We start from the raw sequence: 19803 nt of genomic DNA on the forward strand, positions 1-19803 counted from the left end.
TTATGAGAATATATTATTTGAATATTTAATTATACCTACCATTAAACGGTAATCTGTAAAAACTGCTTAAGTAGTAAAAACTTCATAAATATTGATAGTCCATGTTTAGTGGGAAGCAAATTTTCCACCAACTATTACTGTTAATTGCACATAATTATTACAACCGCTTTATGATTCTTGAACATTCCTCGGTCCTAGGTAACATTTTGGAGAGGGAAATTTTCTTTGAGATATCTATTTTTTTTTCTCGGAGAGATTTCAGATTTATTGGGTACCTCGTCGGTGACCAGTTACATCACACATACTTGAGGCTTTCTCCTAAGAAAGCACGAAGAAGAGGTGTCGTGTGCAATTGCCCAGTTGTGTCCGTTGAACAGAGAGGCAGTGCTGTTAAGTGTTATCTATACTAATATTATAAAGCTGAAGACTTTGTTTGTTTGTTTGTTTGATTGAACGCGCTAATCTTAGGAACTCCTGATCTGATTTGAAAAATTCTTTCTGTGTTAGATAGCCCATTTATCGAGGAAGGCTATAGGCTATATTTTATCTCCGTATTCCTACGGGAACGGTGGTTCCACGCGGGTGAAACCGCGCGGCGTCAGCTAGTGTTAATTATATAGGACTGCACTATAAAAAAATGAAATGGTGAAAGCAATCCAATAACGTAAGGTTCCCAAATAAATATTATTTCAAGCAAACTTAATTTACAAGTACTTTTCTAATACAATAATCGGAAAATACAACATTTTAATTTTTGTGACATTTTTAATGATTTATTTACAAAGCCCGTTAAATTTTTGAAACACTTTCACTCACACCGAAAGGTGTGTGGATTTTCATCCTCCTCCTAACAAGTTAGCTCGCTTCCATCTTAGATTGCATCATCACTTACCATCAGGTGAGATTGTAGTCATGGACTAACTTGTAAAGAATAACAATAAAAAAAAAAAAAAAAAAAATGAAAAAACATCTAAAAGCGACATCTCTCGTATAACACTGGTACTTGGTTCTAATAGATAGGTAAACATTCTCAATGAACCAAAGTCACTACTGAATACTACGTGCATATGTATTCAATCATACCACCTACATACATTAAGCAGGAAGTTAAATTTTTGAAACACTCTCACTCACACCGAAAGGTGTGTGGATTTTCATCCTCCTCCTAACAAGTTAGCCCGCTTCCATCTTAGATTGCATCATCACTTACCATCAGGTGAGATTGTAGTCAAGGGCTAACTTGTAAAGAATAACAATAAAAAAAAAAACAAAAATTAAAAAAATCTAAAAGCGACATCTCTCGTATAACACTGGTACTTGGTTCTAACAGATAGGTAAACATTCTCAATGAACCAAAGTCACTACTGAATACTACATACATATGTATTCAATGATACCAACTACATACATTAAGCAGGAAGTTTACAAGCTTTCGAACAGATGGCGATATCAATAAATTAAGTTTTTAATTTATGAAGTTACTTACCATGAGGTGAGATTGTAGTAAAGGGCTAACTTGTAAAAAATAATAAAAAAAAATAGAATAAGAAATCCTTGAGGTTTTTTTTTATATTTTTTAAAGGTCTCCTTTCTCATGTCCAGTCGCCAGTCGTGACAAATGTCCTACCTATCCGCCCGCAAACAACACAGGACTCCTATTTGGAGGATAAGGGTTTCAAGAATAAGGTCAAACTACAGATAAAAATAAATATTTAAAAAATAACAAAATAAAATACAACATTTATTTTCATTTTAGAAAACCCTACAATAATCATTATTTTATATTGAACTTTAATCAACTTCTAGTTTTCTAAAAGATCCCTCCACACCAAACAGAGAGGATGATGTTTTTGGTTCACCGAGCCTTAGCGTTTCCTCTGAACGTTGCTCGGCTTCGAGAAGAAACCAATCGCGATAACTCTCTACCTTTACTTTCCAGTGATCTGAAATAATAATGTAAGAGACTTAGAATACGAATCACAAAGTTGAAGTGGCATCAAGCGTCGCGTCGAGTTTGAAGAGGTGTACCAAGATGTTGGAAAGCGTAATATGAACCCTACACTACACGGTCGATTGCAAACATAAAGCCAGATTTATATTTGTCTGACGTGTCATGTCGTGACGCATCAGAACAGAATCGGTATCATACATTTTGTATGCGGCACATCAGAAGCCATCACGACATGTCACAACACATAAGTGTAAACGTTGCCATATAATATGTATGATACCGATTCTGTACTGATCCGTCACGACACGACACGTCAGATAAATATAAATCCGGCTTAATGTGCCTTTAAGATGGAAGCGGGCTTATTTGTTAGGGGGAGGATGACAATTCACACCCTTTTCGGTTTCTACGCAAAATCGTACAGGAACGCTAAATCGCTTGGCATTACGTCTTTACTGGTAGGGTGGTGACTAACCACAGCCAAAGCTTTCCACCAACCAGACCTGGACAAATTAAGAAAACCTCAATCGGCTCAAAACTAGCAAAAAACTAATTGTAAAAAAAAGTATAACAAACAGTTGTACACGATGGTGTAATCAATAAAAAATATAAATAAAAAGTTTTTATTTAGCTATCCAACACCAGGTAAAGTTACGAAATAATACGTGTCACCTGGAGCCAAGTATCTATAAATTATACTGATACAAAATAAAAATTATCAACTATGTAATCTATTTAATTAGCATATTATAGAACCTTTAGCTAAGTGTAAATATATAATACCTATTATTACCTACCAATTAATTCCTGTATAGTACCATTGTCCCCACCATATTCTACAGGCAATACCTTCCTTGGAAACTTGTCGTATATAGCGTCAGTCATTTTAGAGTAAACAAAAAACTGAAAAAAGAAAATATACGTATTATGCTTCAAAAAAATCAATTTAACAACAAAAAATATAGGCAGCAAATATCTTCTTACCCTTTCCGTAAATTTTTCACTGATAAACGCCTTCAGCAAAGCGTATCCGGCTTCAAATCCTGGAGGAGTGTGTAGAATGTGACAGCTTCTCATACGCACTGGGAGAGCCTTCTCCACCATCGTTAAAACCTGTTTGGCTACTGTTGGCGTCCATTGAGTAAATATATTCAATCCAGCGCCTTTGAGATCTACCAAGACATCCTGTTGAAAATAATAATTAAACACCTGAATAATTACACCATGTAATATGTCGAATTTTACCGCGTCTAATTACTTCAACTGGTGACAGAAGGGCTGGCCGGTTGTCGGCGGAAATGCAGCCAGTATTCTTGCCACCATTCCACGTGGGCATAATTTGTACAGTTATTAGGATAAGTTAGCTTAAGTTCCTCATTGTATTTTTCAATAAAAAAATTAAAGTAAACAAAAAAAAAGTATCGAATAATCAGATCTAACAGATCGTAGTGTAACGGCTTTAACTTTAACTTTTTAACTTTGTCGCTAATAGACCTTATGAAAAGGCTCAAAGTCACTCAGCGGGTCTATGGAAACTGCGGGGCGTCGGCTAGTTAATATATAATCTGAAATTTATTTGAGCTGATACTCGTATTTAACCCAGGGCCTCTTTATTGAAAACCACACGATTACCAACTGCGCGAGAGAGGTCGTCAAAATCTATATCTATACTTCTATAAATATTATAAATGCGAAAGTAAGTCTGTCTGTCTGTCTGTCTCTGTCTATCTGATACCTTTTCACAGCTAAACGGCTGAACCGATCAAGATGATTTTTTAAATATTGGTGAATGGAATCTTGGAGCAAAACATAGGGTTCGACTCTAAAATAAAAATAGAAGGGGGTGAAATAGGGGTTTAAAGTTTGAATGGAAAGTCCGTCATTTTAAGATTTACAGTTTTAAAAATATGTTCATAAATCATAAAAAATACAAAATATGTTTCGTATGACGTGATTCAAGAGTTTTAAATTTCAACCCCTAAAGTAGGGGTTGAAAGTTAACATTGATTTCCACGCGGGCGTTCGCTAGTAAGATAATACAAAATTCTCACCTCACCGCCTATAATAAAATTATCATCTTCCAATATCATTATTTCTGCAATCATGAAACACACTTTCACAATTTGTATCAAATGATGTTTTTTACACGTCTCATTGAATCTGCTTAGAACAATCCTACTAGCGTCCTCTGTTAGAGTACTTCTAATGGGTAGATAATATCTAAAAATATTAATCGTAGTTAGACAGAAAACCAAAGATGTATAAGAGCCAATAAGAGGACACAATAATAAAGGGAACATATATTGTAACTCAGTAATTAGTCTGTCTATTCCTTTCCTTCTTAATATCCATCCATACTTCAATGATATTCTTATAAATGAGTTATTAAGTATCTTAACCTTTTCCCGGCTTAACCAAAAATCATCCAAATCGCTTAAGATTTGGATGATTTTTGGTATAAAGATAAATTCTGGTGGGAGGCTTCGGCCGTGGCTAGTTAGCACCCTACCGGCAAAGACGTACCGCCAAGCGATTTAGCGTTCCGGTTCGATGTCGTGTAGAAACCGAAAGGGGTGTGGATTTCATCCTACTCCTAACAAGTTAGCCCGCTTTCATCTTAGACTGCATCATCACTTACCATCAGGTGAGATTGTTTTTACTAGGGCTAACTTGTAAACAATAAAAATAAAAAAAAATATATTGGACCTTGGGGAAGAACATATGTATAGGAATTTATTTAGGTAGGTTAATTTTTTGCATAATAATTTAATGAACTTTGGTTACTTTTACCCCGGAAAAATCATTGATTCATGATGATAATAAGAAAGAAACACTAATTGAAGGTACATTAACCTTGTCTTTACAGATGATGCTTACCCCATTTTCAAAATGTCCTGTATAACAGGATCAAACGGGTCTCGATTTTGCGCAATGTCAGGCAACACCGAGCGCAGAGTGTAGCTCATGTCTAGCTTCTCCTTGCTTCTTTCCAAGCTGAATTTATTACCTCTTAAAAAGCCAATTAGCCATTGGTCCGCTGAAAGTATTGTGTAACTTACAGAGTGGAAGGACACAAGAGGAAAAAAGAAAAAGGGGTAAATTCGTCTAAATAGAGAAGATGATCAGTTGACCGCTGATAGAAGTGAATAAAAGAGGATGATACAATTATTGTGCTGTACTTAAGTAGTAAATAAAAACTATGATAACTTACTATAACTATAAATGTTAACATTAAATATAAATACCAAAAATAAAAGGGGATTGCTTCATTTTGTAGGATGGAAATAAAATCTATACAAAACGAAACTATTTTCATAATAATCTGTTTATTGTGAATAGTTAAAGAAAGTAATAAACGGATTTTCGTAAATTATAACTTTGATTTTCGCTTGATATTATTACCACCACCACTAATTTCATAATTTGTAATAATATTGACAATAATTCAAAATGAACCAATATTATGTTTTCAATCTTACTAAGTTTTTAATCAATAAAATATTTCTACTTTGACTTTAACAATCATATTGTCTGAACGAAATCCGAATAGATTACAAATTATTTATATTATATAACAATTTATTTATAAAACCGCGTGGTTCCCGTTTCCGTAGGATAATATATAGCCTTCCTCGATAAATCGGCTATTTAACACTGAAAGAATTTTTCAAATCGGACCAGTAGTACCTACGATTAGCGCGTTCAAGCAAACAAACAAACAAACTCTTCAGTTTTAAAATATTAGTATAGATGTTATGTCGTTGTTATGAAGCACACATAAGGAGTTAAGGACAAACGACGAATCCCAGAATGACTTACATGGAGTAACTGATTTTAAGTGTGGCTGCTTTTTGAGCCAGTCTCTTAGAGCTTGGATGTCTGAAGAGGTTCTACTTGGTACCTCATTGAGTTCATTCTGTGCCCTGATTTGCAAAGCGGGGCAAATTTCCCGTATGGACGTCATTGTACTTCAGTTTATAAGTTCTGTAACAACTAATATTATCATATCATTAATAAGTTACCAATAGAGATCAAGTTTCACAAGTTAATAGTTTTATTACAAAATTTCTTCTACTTTAAGAATCTATTTGTAGAAATTCTTTAACACCAATAGTTTGGGACTAATTTCCATTAATGTAGACCCCTATTTTTACAAATCTTCAATTGTATAGGTCTGAAATTTTTGCACATTTTTCTACAGGTCATGACAAATCGAATGAGCTAACACGTATTTTTATTCTCGGTACCAGTATTTAACACTGTTCACTGGACTATACAATGACAATTAGATTTAACACGTCTGTGTATAGTGCTCGCCACGGATCTTTGTGTTTGTGAAGTTAGCTGCGTAATGAGTATAGATGCGCGGTCGCGTCTAACCGGCTCCCCGCCCGCGTTGTTTGTACCGTTATTGATTCATTGCGCAGTCATTTGTTGCTAACTTCACAAACATGATATCTAGTGGCGGGCACTGTACCTATAAGGAAGCATATCAAGGTTATAGTTGTCATTAATTAGCGAACAATCAATAGAAAAAAATGTTAATTAACAGCGTACCTAAAAATAATTTTAATGTGCCATTTTATTACTAATGCCTCTAAACTACACCGTTTACCAGAATGTGTGAATTTATTTCGGAAGCGTAAACATTTTAAACAAAATTTTATGTAAATTAAAGTACTAATATACAATTATGGTTAATTAAAATTCCGATTAAAACAAAAATAACTTTAATTTAGTTGATTATAATAATAAAATGCAAAAATAAACTTGGTTCTTTTTACTCTGATGGAACGTTCGAAAAAAATTAAAAAAAAATCGTCTTAATAGATTTATTTAATAAAAGTAATTACACTCAAAAATATATCAAGTTCGTCTAACTTTGCTTTGTACATATTACCAAATATAAATAATATGAATTTTTTTAAATATTTTTTTTTAGTTTAAAAAAAAAGTTAACCGTATTTTAACACGATTATTTAAAAAAATAATAATTTAATCCGTGAATTTTGTCGTATCTAATAATAATTTAATTCAAATGTTTTTATAATTAAAACTATTATAAACTATAGCCATAAAATTATATTTTATAAATTTATAGATGTTCGCAGTAATTAGTATAGTACTTATCTTATATATTAAAATTTAATTAGCTTACCTGTAGCAGGACCGATTTTAAAATGAAAATGTTTCGTATTTTTACAACCAAGCTAAGCCACGTCCGGCATCATCACCACAACAAACGTAAAATGATGTTAAAATATAATTCGAGTAGGTATACAATTTACATATAACAACGTCAGTGCGAAAATTAGAATCAATGTGGAAAAATCTATTTTGAAACTAAGAATCATATAATTATCCAAAATTAAGTTTTTTTTTTATATTTACAGATAAGTGCAGTCTAACAGCGGAATTCATAGACGTTGTAGGGGCGCCGCCAGGGGATCATTTAGCCGCTGAATGTCGAATTTAACCTCTATTTGTTTGAGAATTTGACACTCAGCGGCTGAATGATCCCCTGGGGGTGCCCCTACAACGTCTATGAATTCCACTGTAAGATGGTAGCGGGATAACTTAGAAGAGGTAGGACCTTTATTTACAGCTACACACATTACACCTCTGAGGGTCCCAAACGGCTATTCTCTAACGTTGTTTTGTATATCTCGCAAGTGCAAGTTTCGAATTCACTGCTTTCTTTCTCATTCTAAAGTATCGTGTTAAACAGAGAGAGATCGAGGTGAATTCAAAAGTCGCACTTGAGAGTTATAAAAATATTGTTACAGAATAGCCTAGCTGATACTTAGACGGTAATGTATGTTTGACGAGCGCAGGCAAGGAAGTGACGTACCGGTTGGGCAGACAGAACAAATGCAATACATAATTGCAGATTCATAATTATGCAGCATTCGTGTTGCATTTGTTTGAGTAAACGCAGTGTGTGTTTTGACGGCCTCCGTGGCGCAGTGATATGCGCGGTGGATTTACAAAACGGAGGTCCTGGGTTCGATCCCCAGCTGGGCAGATTGAGATTTTCTTAATTGATCCAGGTCTGGCTGGTGGGAGGCTTCGGTCGTGGCTAGTTACCACCCTACCGGCAAAGACGTACCGTCAAGCGATTTAGCGTTCCGGCACGATGTCGTGTAGAAACCGAAAGGAGTGTGGATTTTCATTCTCCTCCTAACAAGTTAGCCCGCTTCCATCTTAGACTGCATCATCACTTACCATCAGGAGAGTTTGTAGTCAAGGGCTAACTTGTCAAGAACAAAAAAAAAAGTGTGAAGTTCATAGCGTAATTTTGTGTAGTTTTGACTCCATGCAGTCTTGTCTGCCCTAGCCCTAGTGTTTTTGTAAAAAAAAAGCCACAAACTCGCGAAGGAGGTCCTGAATGAAGCAAGCCTACGAGACCAAGTAGTGATCTGTAACGAAACGAGGGTCGAGAAAGTGAAGCCGAGTGAAGTAATTTAATTAGGTTACTTCGAAAAAGTCAAAAATCTTGAGTTGACAGTTATAATTGTATGATATTAATCCTCTCTATAATTACATTAACATTCTTTTTATGATTTTTTTATGCAAATGATACCAAAATTACCAAAATCTAATTATTTTACACATTGCCGGTGGAGTAGTAGGTAATTTATACAATCCATAAGCAATTTATAGATAACTTACAGGTATTTTTTTTTAATTTGGGAGTGTCAAGTTTTGTTGGATTAAAATTCACAATTTAATAAAAAATATTATTAGGTGTATGTAATTTACAATCGTATTCATAATATTTTATATATTTGTAGATGTGTGTGTCAGTACTCGTAGGTATGTGTGAGCCACTGGATGCAGGCTGATAATGATGATGGCACGGTTTGTCCAATAAAAACTCCAAGTTTTCTAAAAAAGCTTTATTTGCGTAATAAATAATAATAATAATCAAACTAAATCAATCAATGTCAAGTTTGCGAAAAGAGCCTTGATTGTTGAGATCTTTGAGATCTTTACCGTTGTTCACACGTTTGGACTCATCTGTGCCGAACTGTAATTCTTGCTCCAGGTATGGCTTGTATTTTTCAATTTTACTCGCCCAATAGTCTACAAGTATAAAATATATAAGTTACAAACAGAATATTGACGTGACAACGTCTTATAATTCGATGGAGCCGGCTGAACGCTCGAAAAAAGAAGACGTCATGTGTCGTTCCCTCGCTCTACCAACTTTTTTTACAAGAAATAAAGTATATTCTGGTCTATGAAGATTATTAATATATATATATATTAGAAAAACGAACATTTTCTTTTGAAAAATGCAACCATTCCATCAGTATTTTCTTATGACGTTGTCACGTTCAACAATCGTCAGTAAGCCGACTTAACAGACAACCGATTTTTTTTATTTTAGTAATCATCGAGCGATACATCAGTAGCTTGATGTATCGCTGGATGAAGGCGGCTCAGTATCGTGATGTTTGGAAGTCCCTACAAAAGGCTTATGTCCTGCAGTGGACGTCCATCGGCTGACATGATGAATCGTCGAGCTTTTGTGACAGATACCTGCGGTCCGATGAAAATACTACCGCCTTTTCTGCAGCCATATTATTATTATGAAATAGATGTTATTTGAATGTTCTCATGTATTGAAGTGTTGCTGTGTTTATATACTATCAAATTTACCTAATATATTCTTAAAATTTTGACTGCCTCCGTGGCGCAGTGGTATGCGCAGTGGATATATAAGACGGAGGTCCGATCGAGGGTTCGATCCCCGGCTGGGCTGATTAAGGTTTTCTTAATTAGTCCAGGTCTGGTACCGGCAAAGACATACCGGTACCGCCAAACGATTTAGCGTTCCGGTACAATGTCGTGTTGAAGACGAAATCACGCCCTAATTAGAAGGTATTCTAGATACTACCTACTTCAAAAAGCTTTAATCTAGATAATTGTATGTTCGATTAACTTCACAATAGCTTTCTTAGGGACTCGAATTAAATATTGACAGTGTCGTACTTTGGCGAAATGGAATTTAAAATTTTGTATTTAAGAATATTTTCAAGAAGGTTTAGTTCTTAGCACATTCGGCTCGGTTGTAATTAATATAAAACTATTTTGCTAATTTGCGGGTGATTACAAAAACTTTATCAGATAAATTTAATTAGTTGTTGTCTAGCAAAGGTTGTTTTTTTGTAAATGTTCATAGTTCCGTGCCTCCGTGTAACTTGCTTGGCAAGTTCAAATTATTACTGATTTTAATAATACTTTAACTGCAGTATACATTTTGTATGTTTGACTAAACGCAAAATTAAGTTTATTTTTATTTACGAATAAAACTGAAAATTTTCTTTTTCATTGATGAATATTTTATCAATCTCAGATTAAAATTAACACTTATAATTATTATAACATTATGTTCTTAAAATGGACAAAACAAATGTGTGATGTGATCAAAACTTTGACAACAAAACCGTATATTAAAAAGTTTGAACTTCTAAGTAAGGTACATACATTAGATGATTGAAATAATTATTGTATGAATACTTTTTGTTTTAATTTAGTTGTTGGATTATAAACAGAACACAAAACCCACGATGCAAGCGTAGGCCTCACAACAATTGTTCGTTCTTATTATACAAGAAAATAACATTACGTCTAAAGAACATAACCTTGAGAGAAGCCGTAATTTTAAGAGGCTATAAACATTAACAAACCGATTAAAAGATTATTGCCGACTGCTATACCAGATAAGCAAAAAAAATATTTATTTTTCTGCAAACGGGTTACCAACCCATTAATAGTAAAAAATATAAACAGTCATCATTATCAACATATTTTACAGGTCCACTACAGGGCCAGACCTCCTTACCTCAGGAGAGAGGACATGGATCTTACTTCTTAGGCCCACCACACTGTTCCATTGCAGGATGGCGGGATATTGTAATAGAAACAAGGTCCCAATTAATAGAAGATACTTACCAATTAATTCATTAATAGTACCACCCTTCCCACCATATTCAACTGGTATGGCTTCTTCTGGTAACCTTTTTAGCAACTCCTCGTTAGATTTGTATATTCTTAACTGAAAATTAAAAAAAAAACGTTTTTTCTTTAAAAAAAATCTTATCGTTTATCTCTATCTATCTCTTGACGAGTAAAAGAGATCGCTAAAGCTGGCAACATAATAGGCTAGTTGACACTTTTTAAATGTTTATAAATAGTTCAAAATATATTAAAAAAAAAAATTATCTAGTAGAATGTTCTAGTAGATAGATTTTTTTTTCATATTTTTTGACACGTGATTACATGAAAATTTTAGTTTTTAAATATGTTTTTGATAATACGAGCCAAAACGCCTGTCGGCCATGAAGATCTATATTTCAACTGTTTCATGACGTCTCTCTAACAATTCCCTTACAAACGGAGCGTTTGACACAAAAATTAATTGACAATTAGTTCGACGTTTAGTACATCGAGTAACATTGTGACGTCACAAAATGGACGACAGCGTTGTTGACATTTGGAAAATTTAAAAAAATACGTGATAATTAAATTAAGTTTTATAAGAAATCCTATACATAATATTATAAAACTTTTTTTTATTTGTTTCTTTGATTGGTTGAGAATGAATGAACTCAGAAACTAGTGGTTCGGGCTCAGGATAGAGAATTGTTTAATAATCTCAATGTCAATTAGAGCAAGGCTTAAGCATAATTATTACCTACATATCACGCTACGACCAATAAGAACGGAGCATTAAGGAAAAATGTGACAAAACCAGGAAAAAATATTCTATATCAGAAGTTCCGTTGTGTGCCCTACGTAAACAATTAAAATTACACAAAATTTATAAGTCAGAAATAAAAATATAATTGTTGCACACCTTACAAAAAGATTACAAAAAAATTAGTAATTTTTTTAAGGGCAATTGCATACGTTTTTATAATAAACTACCACAAGAAGACACTGGAATGTCACTCAAAAAGGTCAAAGTGTTTATTAAACGCAAGCTTTTAGTAAAGTCTTATTATAGTGTTAATGAGTATTTAAATGATAAAAAAGCTTGGTGTTAAACTGTATTATACGACTGTTTGCTTAGTATTATATTAGTTTGTAAAATGGTGATAAATAAAAAAAATAAACCTTGGCTGAGTTTGTTGTGGTCTCTTCTCGGACTAAGGCGCGTTTGGAACCCTCGTAACTTTAATTTTAAGTTTTCGAATGATTATAATCACCATTATCTTAAGTTTACTATTATTACCTGACGTTTCGAAAGAGCTTGTAAACTAAGCCTATTTGATATATAAAAATGAATTTTGACTTTTGACTTTTATACATATGACGGAAATGTTTTTCTGTAAAAAGTCGCTAAGGAGTTCAACACCAACCATCTGCAGATATATATTTTAATATTCTTGGGTTATTTCGGGATATCCTATGCAAGTATACTAGAGGTACCTATATAAAGATAAAAAAATTGTATAGGAAACGAAAAGAAACTCACTCGGTTTCTTGCCTTCTCTCCCAAAAATCCGGATATCAGCTTGAAAATTATTTCTATTCCGGAAGGCACATTTACATGATGGCTGCCTTTAAAACGGAGCGGCAGGGAATCCTGAAAACATAAAAAGTAGCGTTTGCGAAATACCAGTAGAAAGATAATATTTACGGAAACAAGGAAATAAACATTTGTGGTGATCAAAAATTATCTACATTTACATTAATATTGATATTTCATTTCTTTTTCATATGTAAATTATGTACCCAAACTTCTAAATCTTAAAAGGTACTTTATTCTACCAAGTTCACTTCAATAGAACATAAGTAGTAGCATCAACTATGTCATAGCTATTTTTCTGAAAAGAAAGCCACTAATGTAACGAATATCCTTCTCTACCTGACTAACGGCCACTAGTTTCTTCAATATGCTTGGACTGGCTTGCGTCAAATGACTGAGAGTTACTTTTTCGTAATCAACTACTATCATAGTTCCCATCACTGTCGCTATATCATTTTCTATAACTAAAATCTGAAAATGAAAATATAATTGAAATATAATAAAAATTAAAACTACTTTATCTCGTCGTCATCAACCCATATTCGGCTCACTGCTGAGCTCGAGTCTCCTCTCAGAATGAGAGGGGTTAGGCCAATAGTCCACCACGCTGGCCCAATGCGGATTGGCAGACTTCACACACGCAGAGAATTAAGATAATTCTCTGGTATGCAGGTTTCCTCACGATGTTTTCCTTCACCGATTGAGACACGTGATATTTAGTTTCTTAAAATGCACACAACTGAAAAGTTGGAGGTGCATGCCCCGGACAGGATTCGAACCCACACCCTCCGGAATCGGAGGCAGAGGTCACATCCACTGGGCTATCGCTACTTTATCTAAATAAATAAAAATAAATAAAATAGAAATCATTTTATTTCAGGCCAGAGACCCATATACAAAATATACAATATATGTATATTGTATATTATGAGTAATGTACTACAGAAAAAGCAAACCAAAATTAAACCAAGAGTCAGAATTAAAATTAGAAATAAAAGTCAGAAACACACAAAAACAAATATTAAAAATTAAAAATAAGAATCCAAAATTTACTATTTTCAACTACAGTTTTTAGCTCCGTACTATATTATTTTATGTTTGGAACCTAGTGCATGTGTAAAGAAAGTAGCTTTTAAAGAATATGTTGTCAAATGTCCCCTATATTTGATTAACTTTAATAAGTTTATTAATAACATAGTATCCAAATCAATCCAATCCAATGCAAACCAATAATCTTTTTTTTTCAGCCTACGGCCAGGTAACTTGCTGGCTGAACCAGATTACCAACTTAAACCTAGCGCCGCTACCTTTAACCTATTATGGATGTGAAAGGGTCGTGAAAACAGGCACTTTTACATCGACACGCTCGTTGCACCCAGTGATGTCTCCAAGAATGGGAGAAGGTACGTATATCGACGCCTTCTTCCCGTTCTTCTCCTGCAGAGCGTATGAAGGAGACCACTCTCTGCTGTTCCGGTCAAAACTTTTCTCATTTACACAAAACCGACGAAATGTTATCTAAAAACCGCTTGACGCACAAAGATGAAATTCGGCAGTGACGTAGATTAGTTCCCTGACGTCAGCTAAGAACGGATTTTGGGATAAGGACGGAATTAAGAGGTCTAAGGGCGGAAGAAGTCCCGGGCGTCCACGTGGTATAATAGAATATAGTTACGTAGCTTACCTGTACTAAGTAATATAGAACACACATGATGTCTGCTACATTATTTTTTTCCGGATTGTACTCCCCCGCTCTTATTAGGATGATGCTAGGATGAAGAACATCTTTAGGTTGCCGTAGAATTACACAGGTTCTGAAAAAATTATCATAATAATTTTCAATCATCTCACATAGCGTCACACTTTTATAATTTTCTTACTTGAATCTTCACTTAATGATGAACTGAGAAGGTCCAAAAGTTGAAATATATTTTGAATCATCATCATCATCATCATCATCATCATTATCAGTTTTATTTTTACCGTCCACTACATGGCCAGACCTTCCTCTTTGAATTATTTGATCTGATCTTATTTATATTTGAATCTGTATTATACTTACTTTGCATCAATTGAAAATAACACGATCAGTAGCCGATGATGATAATTGCTATCACTAAGTAATAATTCTGATAATATAATTATCGTACTCAGTCTAGATTCTAATTAATATTATTACCTACGGATGTACTATCTTAATATTAACTCGAATAAAAAACCTACAGATGGATTATTAACAAAATTAAATGCAATTATTTTGTATTTTTTTATTTACCTATATATTTTATACCTACGAATATGAACGATTTTTTTGTGAACTAGGTTTTTATGAACTATGCTTCAATTAAGTACTTATATTAAAAAGATGATAACTTACCCAAGCTTCAAAAATTCAAAAAAACTCGGTTCAGTTGGTTTAAGCCTCAACGTGACTTCAGGAGCTGTAGTTCGCAAGGTATAAAACAAATCCAACTTTGTTTTCACCCGCTCCAAACTAAATTTACATCCTCTGAGAATTGCAATCAGCCATTGATCATCTGAAAAATAAACGTCAAACATTACCATTAACATTTTTTCCCTCATACATTTGTTTTTTTTTTTTTAATTTTTAACAATGTTAATAAATTACAAAACACTATTAAAAACATATAAAAATAAAATTCAACCTTTTGCGGGACCGTTGCGGGATATTTTAGTACCCAAGCAACCGGTGGTCAAGGCTCCAGATTTAGGAACCTCCCCACAATACGCGCTGTCTCAAAAATCCGAGTGTTGGCCCAGCAGTTAAGCGAAAGCTTCTTAAAGTGTCCATCAACATTATTTTTGTCGGACTGCCGGACATAGGCCATTGGACAAGGATTTCCAAACACCACCATTGGTCTTAAACCAACTGCCTCCAGCGGCTTTCTGTAACTCGCTTGATGTCATCGCTTCTCCTTTAGGAAGGTAGTGTGAAGAGGATCAATACTATGCTTTTTAGCTTGCAAGCGCGTTCATACTTAATTAAACACACACTCGCATACACACCCACACACACACACACACACACACACACACAAACACACAACCACACGAAAATTTATTTATTTGTGTTTTATCTTGTTTTACGAATACACCTTTCTTGTTTTTGCTTCTACAGATTATCTTAATTAAGTAACAGATTATCAAAAAGTAACACTAATGGGAATCCACTGGCTCCCAAGATACAGTTACAGCTAGTTTGGGAGCCAGGGATCTACTCTTTTATTGTATTAGAAATTTGTTACTGTGTGATTAATAAATAATTTTTATTTTTATTTATTTTATTTTTATGCTTTTTAGCTATGTGAGTTTGCTATTCTAGCACCTTGGGACTTTAACTTTCAGCTTTATTGCCGCACTTACATCATATGACCGCACGTATATCATAATGAACTATTATTTCGTTTGTACCTGTTCTAGCTTTTAAATGCGGCTGTTTGGAAATCCATTCTCTTATATGCCGCAAATCTTCTGCCACTTGATTAGGGTTCTCGTTCAACTCATTTTTGGCAATTTTGGCCAACTCAGGACTCAGTTTGCGTATCATTGATGTTATCTGTAAAATAATTATCGGGTTATTGTTTGAAAATTATATACATAATCAATATTTAGTGCATTATTATCAACCTGCACTCACATTTTGTAAATAATTTTGTATATTATTTTCTATAGAGGTAACGATATTATATACTACATGAAAGATATTTGCCAACGTGCAAAAAAAGAGTAGGCTAACCAGACCGGCGCTCCTAGAACGTAACTATTCTGATTTAAAAAACTTATTTCTGTTTAATAAGGTACATACAAACACCGTACCTACCCATAAAAATGTACCCAAAAATAGTTCAATTAATAATTTAGTGTATAAATATATTTTTTTAAGTATAGGACCAAGAAGTTTAGTTTTGACCATAATTACCTATTCTTGTCTATTAATAAACTAATAAATTTAAATTTATATAAATTAATTAAATTAAATAATTGCCCGTGTTTTAAGGGCCAGTGATTTTTTTTCAAAAAAATTGGCTATTTAACACTAAAAATAATATTAAATATCTAGATATCTCCTATTATTCATTAGGCCGGCATTATATTATAATATGTACCTATATAAAACAAGAAAAACACACGAAACACACCTGTTGGACACTTTTTCACTACGGACAAATCGAAACGAGCACTCAATACCGTTTACGTTTGATAAATATGGTTACAATTTTATCTTAAACTGGTTTTCAGCTTGACTACTTATCAGTACAATAAAGTATACAAATATCGTACTGAAGTTCGTTAAACAGTATAACAATACTCATAGCTAAAGACTGAGCCGAGTATCGACGTACGGTTATCAATGTTATCGGCACATATCGCATTTCTGCTATCGAATTTTTGGTAACTAAATACCTATCTATAGTACATGTACACTGTACTGCTTGTGGGAATTAACTTGACACCTGGTTCGAATGTTTGTACTGTGTTTGGTAGGTTACAAGTTTTTGGCTGGTGGGAGGCTTCGGCCGTGGCTAGTTACCACCCTACCGGCAAGGACGTACCGCCAAGCGATTTAGCGTTCCGGTACGATGCCGTGAACAAACCAACCTCCTCACAAGTTAGCCCGCTTCCATCTTGGACTGCATCATCACTTACCACCAGGTGAGATTGTAGTCAAGGGCTACCTTGTAAAGAATAAAAAAAAAAAAAAAAATGCGCACGAGCTATACAATAACGTAGCTACATACCGTGGAAAGTAGAAATGTTATAGTCCAGGATCAGAGGAGCATTTTTACAATTGATTACTATCAGGTTAATTTTCCGTGAGTAGCTTCATCTTGATGAGCCGCTCAATTTTTTTAACTACAAAAGTTCTTGATTCTGGTGGCTAATAGTGTTAATAAGTAATTAAAACTTCTGAGCGTAGGAACGAGTTCTCTAATCAATTTATAGGACAATGTTTTTTTTTATAAAGAATATTTGCCATATCTTTTTTTTAATATGACCAATATTCCCATTCCCTTCCAATTAGTCGGGAAAGACTGTGTTAGGAGTGGGTACGACAATATACCAACGGGGCGGGGATCGAACAACCATCCCTCGGTGATGAATCCGACAGCTTTTACTACGACGACAGCTATTGAGGCTATAAATATTTAAATATAATGTGGCTGTTAAGTTAACTCTTAATTAAGCATAATATGTAAAAATAACGTGCATCCATATCTATAATCACTATTATATTATAGACCAGCGGATGCCCGCGACTTCGTTGGCGTGAAAATCGGTGTACACTTTCAACCCCCTTCTATTTACATTTTTACATGCATTATATACAGTAAAAAGTCCACTAATAATTTTATAAAAATATAACTCAAAACTTACATAAACCATTTAAATCTTCAAAATTAAACCCCTTTTAACCATTTAAGGGTAGAAAATCTTTATTAACATATTTTTAGTATATATTTTTGGTAGTACTCTTACCAAATTTTATAAATATGACTTGAAAAATGAAGGACTTTTTATACAAACTTCTAACCCCTGTTTCGCCCCTTCTGACTTAATTTTCGCAACTAAAAGTATTCCATAACCTTCTACGTATAATGGTCTCAAATTGTGATAAGTTTCATTTGAATTCAATCAGTAGTTTCAGCTTGATGCCCGATCAACATTTAACGGACAGACAGAAAATTAAACTAAAAATTGGCTTTAGTATTGATTATAACATGACGACCTCTGACTAAAATTTTCAAAATATCTTCAATGTACATTGACCTGTTACTTTTTTATTCAATAATTATAGTTATGTACTATTAGACGACCGCAACTCTGTTCGCTTGAAATTCTGTTTTTCGCAAATCGCACGGGAAAATGTGACTACGTGCTCCAAGGGCCAGTTTATCTCTATACAAAAATTCATCAAAAACAGTTTTTTTAATTTTTTTTTATTTCATTGTACAAAAAAAGGTTACAAAAATTATTTAGGTACATACAAAGATCCATAATAACCCATCCTCATAAACTTGGTCTTTTTGTGAGGATGGCGAGTTCACAAGTAGGCTAATTATTATGATTATACCCATTAAGAACACAATAGACTAGTTGACGCTTTTTAGAGGGTCTTAAATTGTTCAATAGCATTCTACTAGATATATTGAACTTTTTAGACACATGAATACATAAAAAAATTAATTATTAAAAATTTTTTAACAATACGATCCAAAACGCTATCGCGTCTATATTTTAACTGTTTCAACACTAAACCGTACAACCGAGTGTATAAAAAAAAATAGTTAAAAATTTGCTTGACGTTTATTCCTTTTTGTGAAATCAAGTAACACCGTGACGTCACATAATACAAGACTGGCAAACCAGTAAAAGTTTTATCGAGTGGTCTGATTTTAATAATTTTTTTTTTATTGGAAATTGCATATTATAAAGATGGGTTATAAATTTGGGAAAACAATTCCAACCATAAAGGTAGGAAAACAGGGGATGTTTATTGTTTACCCGTTAATTTTAATGTAATTCCAAGAATAACTTATTCATGAAAATCAAATTTTTTACTACTAGAAAGCCACGTGTAGAGCTTATATATTTTCCTGTATTTTCACGAGAATGCGGGAACTATACGCGGGTGAAATAAATGAAGTAAAACTTCAAAACGTTAATAATTATCATATAATAATAATAAAAAAAATTGAGAGCGCACAAAACCTTTTTTTACATATTTCTATATACTATTAAAAACACATTTCCAAAGTTTATTTAAAGATTTAATAAATGGCACTGGATTCCGAGATATAAACCCAACGGCACTCCACTAATAGGTGCATTAAAAAAATATTTAAGTTTAATATTTAAGTGAATAAGTATATTACTCACCAAAACCATGTTTTCTGTGCCGAAACTAAGAAGATAATAAATGAACATTTACGAAATCACTGCGATCTCGTTTTAAATATATATTTAATACTATTACGACAGTATTAAATTTTTATTCAAGGTTTGCGAGTGGCCGTGCGGCATGTAGTTTTTTTTCTAAATAATCAAAAATTCGTTGTACATGCCTTAATATTTTATTTAAAGTATGAATGTACAGCGAATTTTGAGTTATTTTGATCAGTTGCTTGTTGTTGTGTTTGTTTTGCTTGAAATCTCTAACCCTTTTAACTTCAAAGAATTCTGACACTTCTATAATTTATATATTTATCTTTTTTTTATAGTCATATTTCATAATAATTTCCTCTTTCGATCGATGAAAATTCGTTTGGTGCAGTTTGGATTTTTTTTGAGA

The 19803-nt window shown here is 33.5% G+C and overlaps 1 protein-coding gene across 1 annotated transcript; it reads right to left on the minus strand.

Moving 5' to 3' along the window:
- Positions 1-1706: 1706 nt before the first annotated feature.
- Positions 1707-19576, minus strand: LOC112057396 (uncharacterized). The gene is made up of 14 exons (XM_024097881.2): positions 19392-19576; positions 15924-16068; positions 14869-15028; positions 14176-14305; positions 12831-12962; positions 12438-12548; positions 10913-11015; positions 8890-9037; positions 5771-5919; positions 4829-4988; positions 4003-4171; positions 2936-3136; positions 2749-2854; positions 1707-1943 (listed from the first exon to the last, which is right to left on the minus strand). The coding sequence occupies exons 1-14, from the start codon at positions 19437-19439 to the stop codon at positions 1792-1794; spliced, it is 1914 nt and encodes a 637-aa protein (XP_023953649.1). The 5' UTR covers positions 19440-19576; the 3' UTR covers positions 1707-1791.
- Between the last annotated feature and the right edge of the window lie 227 nt (positions 19577-19803).

This window comes from Bicyclus anynana, chromosome 3 (assembly GCF_947172395.1).
Source record: "Bicyclus anynana chromosome 3, ilBicAnyn1.1, whole genome shotgun sequence".
NCBI classification, from domain to species: Eukaryota; Metazoa; Arthropoda; class Insecta; order Lepidoptera; family Nymphalidae; genus Bicyclus; species Bicyclus anynana.

Coding starts and splice junctions, on each gene's coding strand:
- LOC112057396 (XM_024097881.2), bottom strand. CDS start 19,439: ATGTTCATTTATTATCTTCTTAGTTTCGGCACAGAAAACATGGTTTTG. Junction 12,549..12,830: donor AACTAGTGGCCGTTAGTCAG/GTAGAGAAGGAT, acceptor TTATGTTTTCAG/GATTCCCTGCCGCTCCGTTT. Junction 1,944..2,748: donor TACTATACAGGAATTAATTG/GTAGGTAATAAT, acceptor TTATTATTTCAG/ATCACTGGAAAGTAAAGGTA.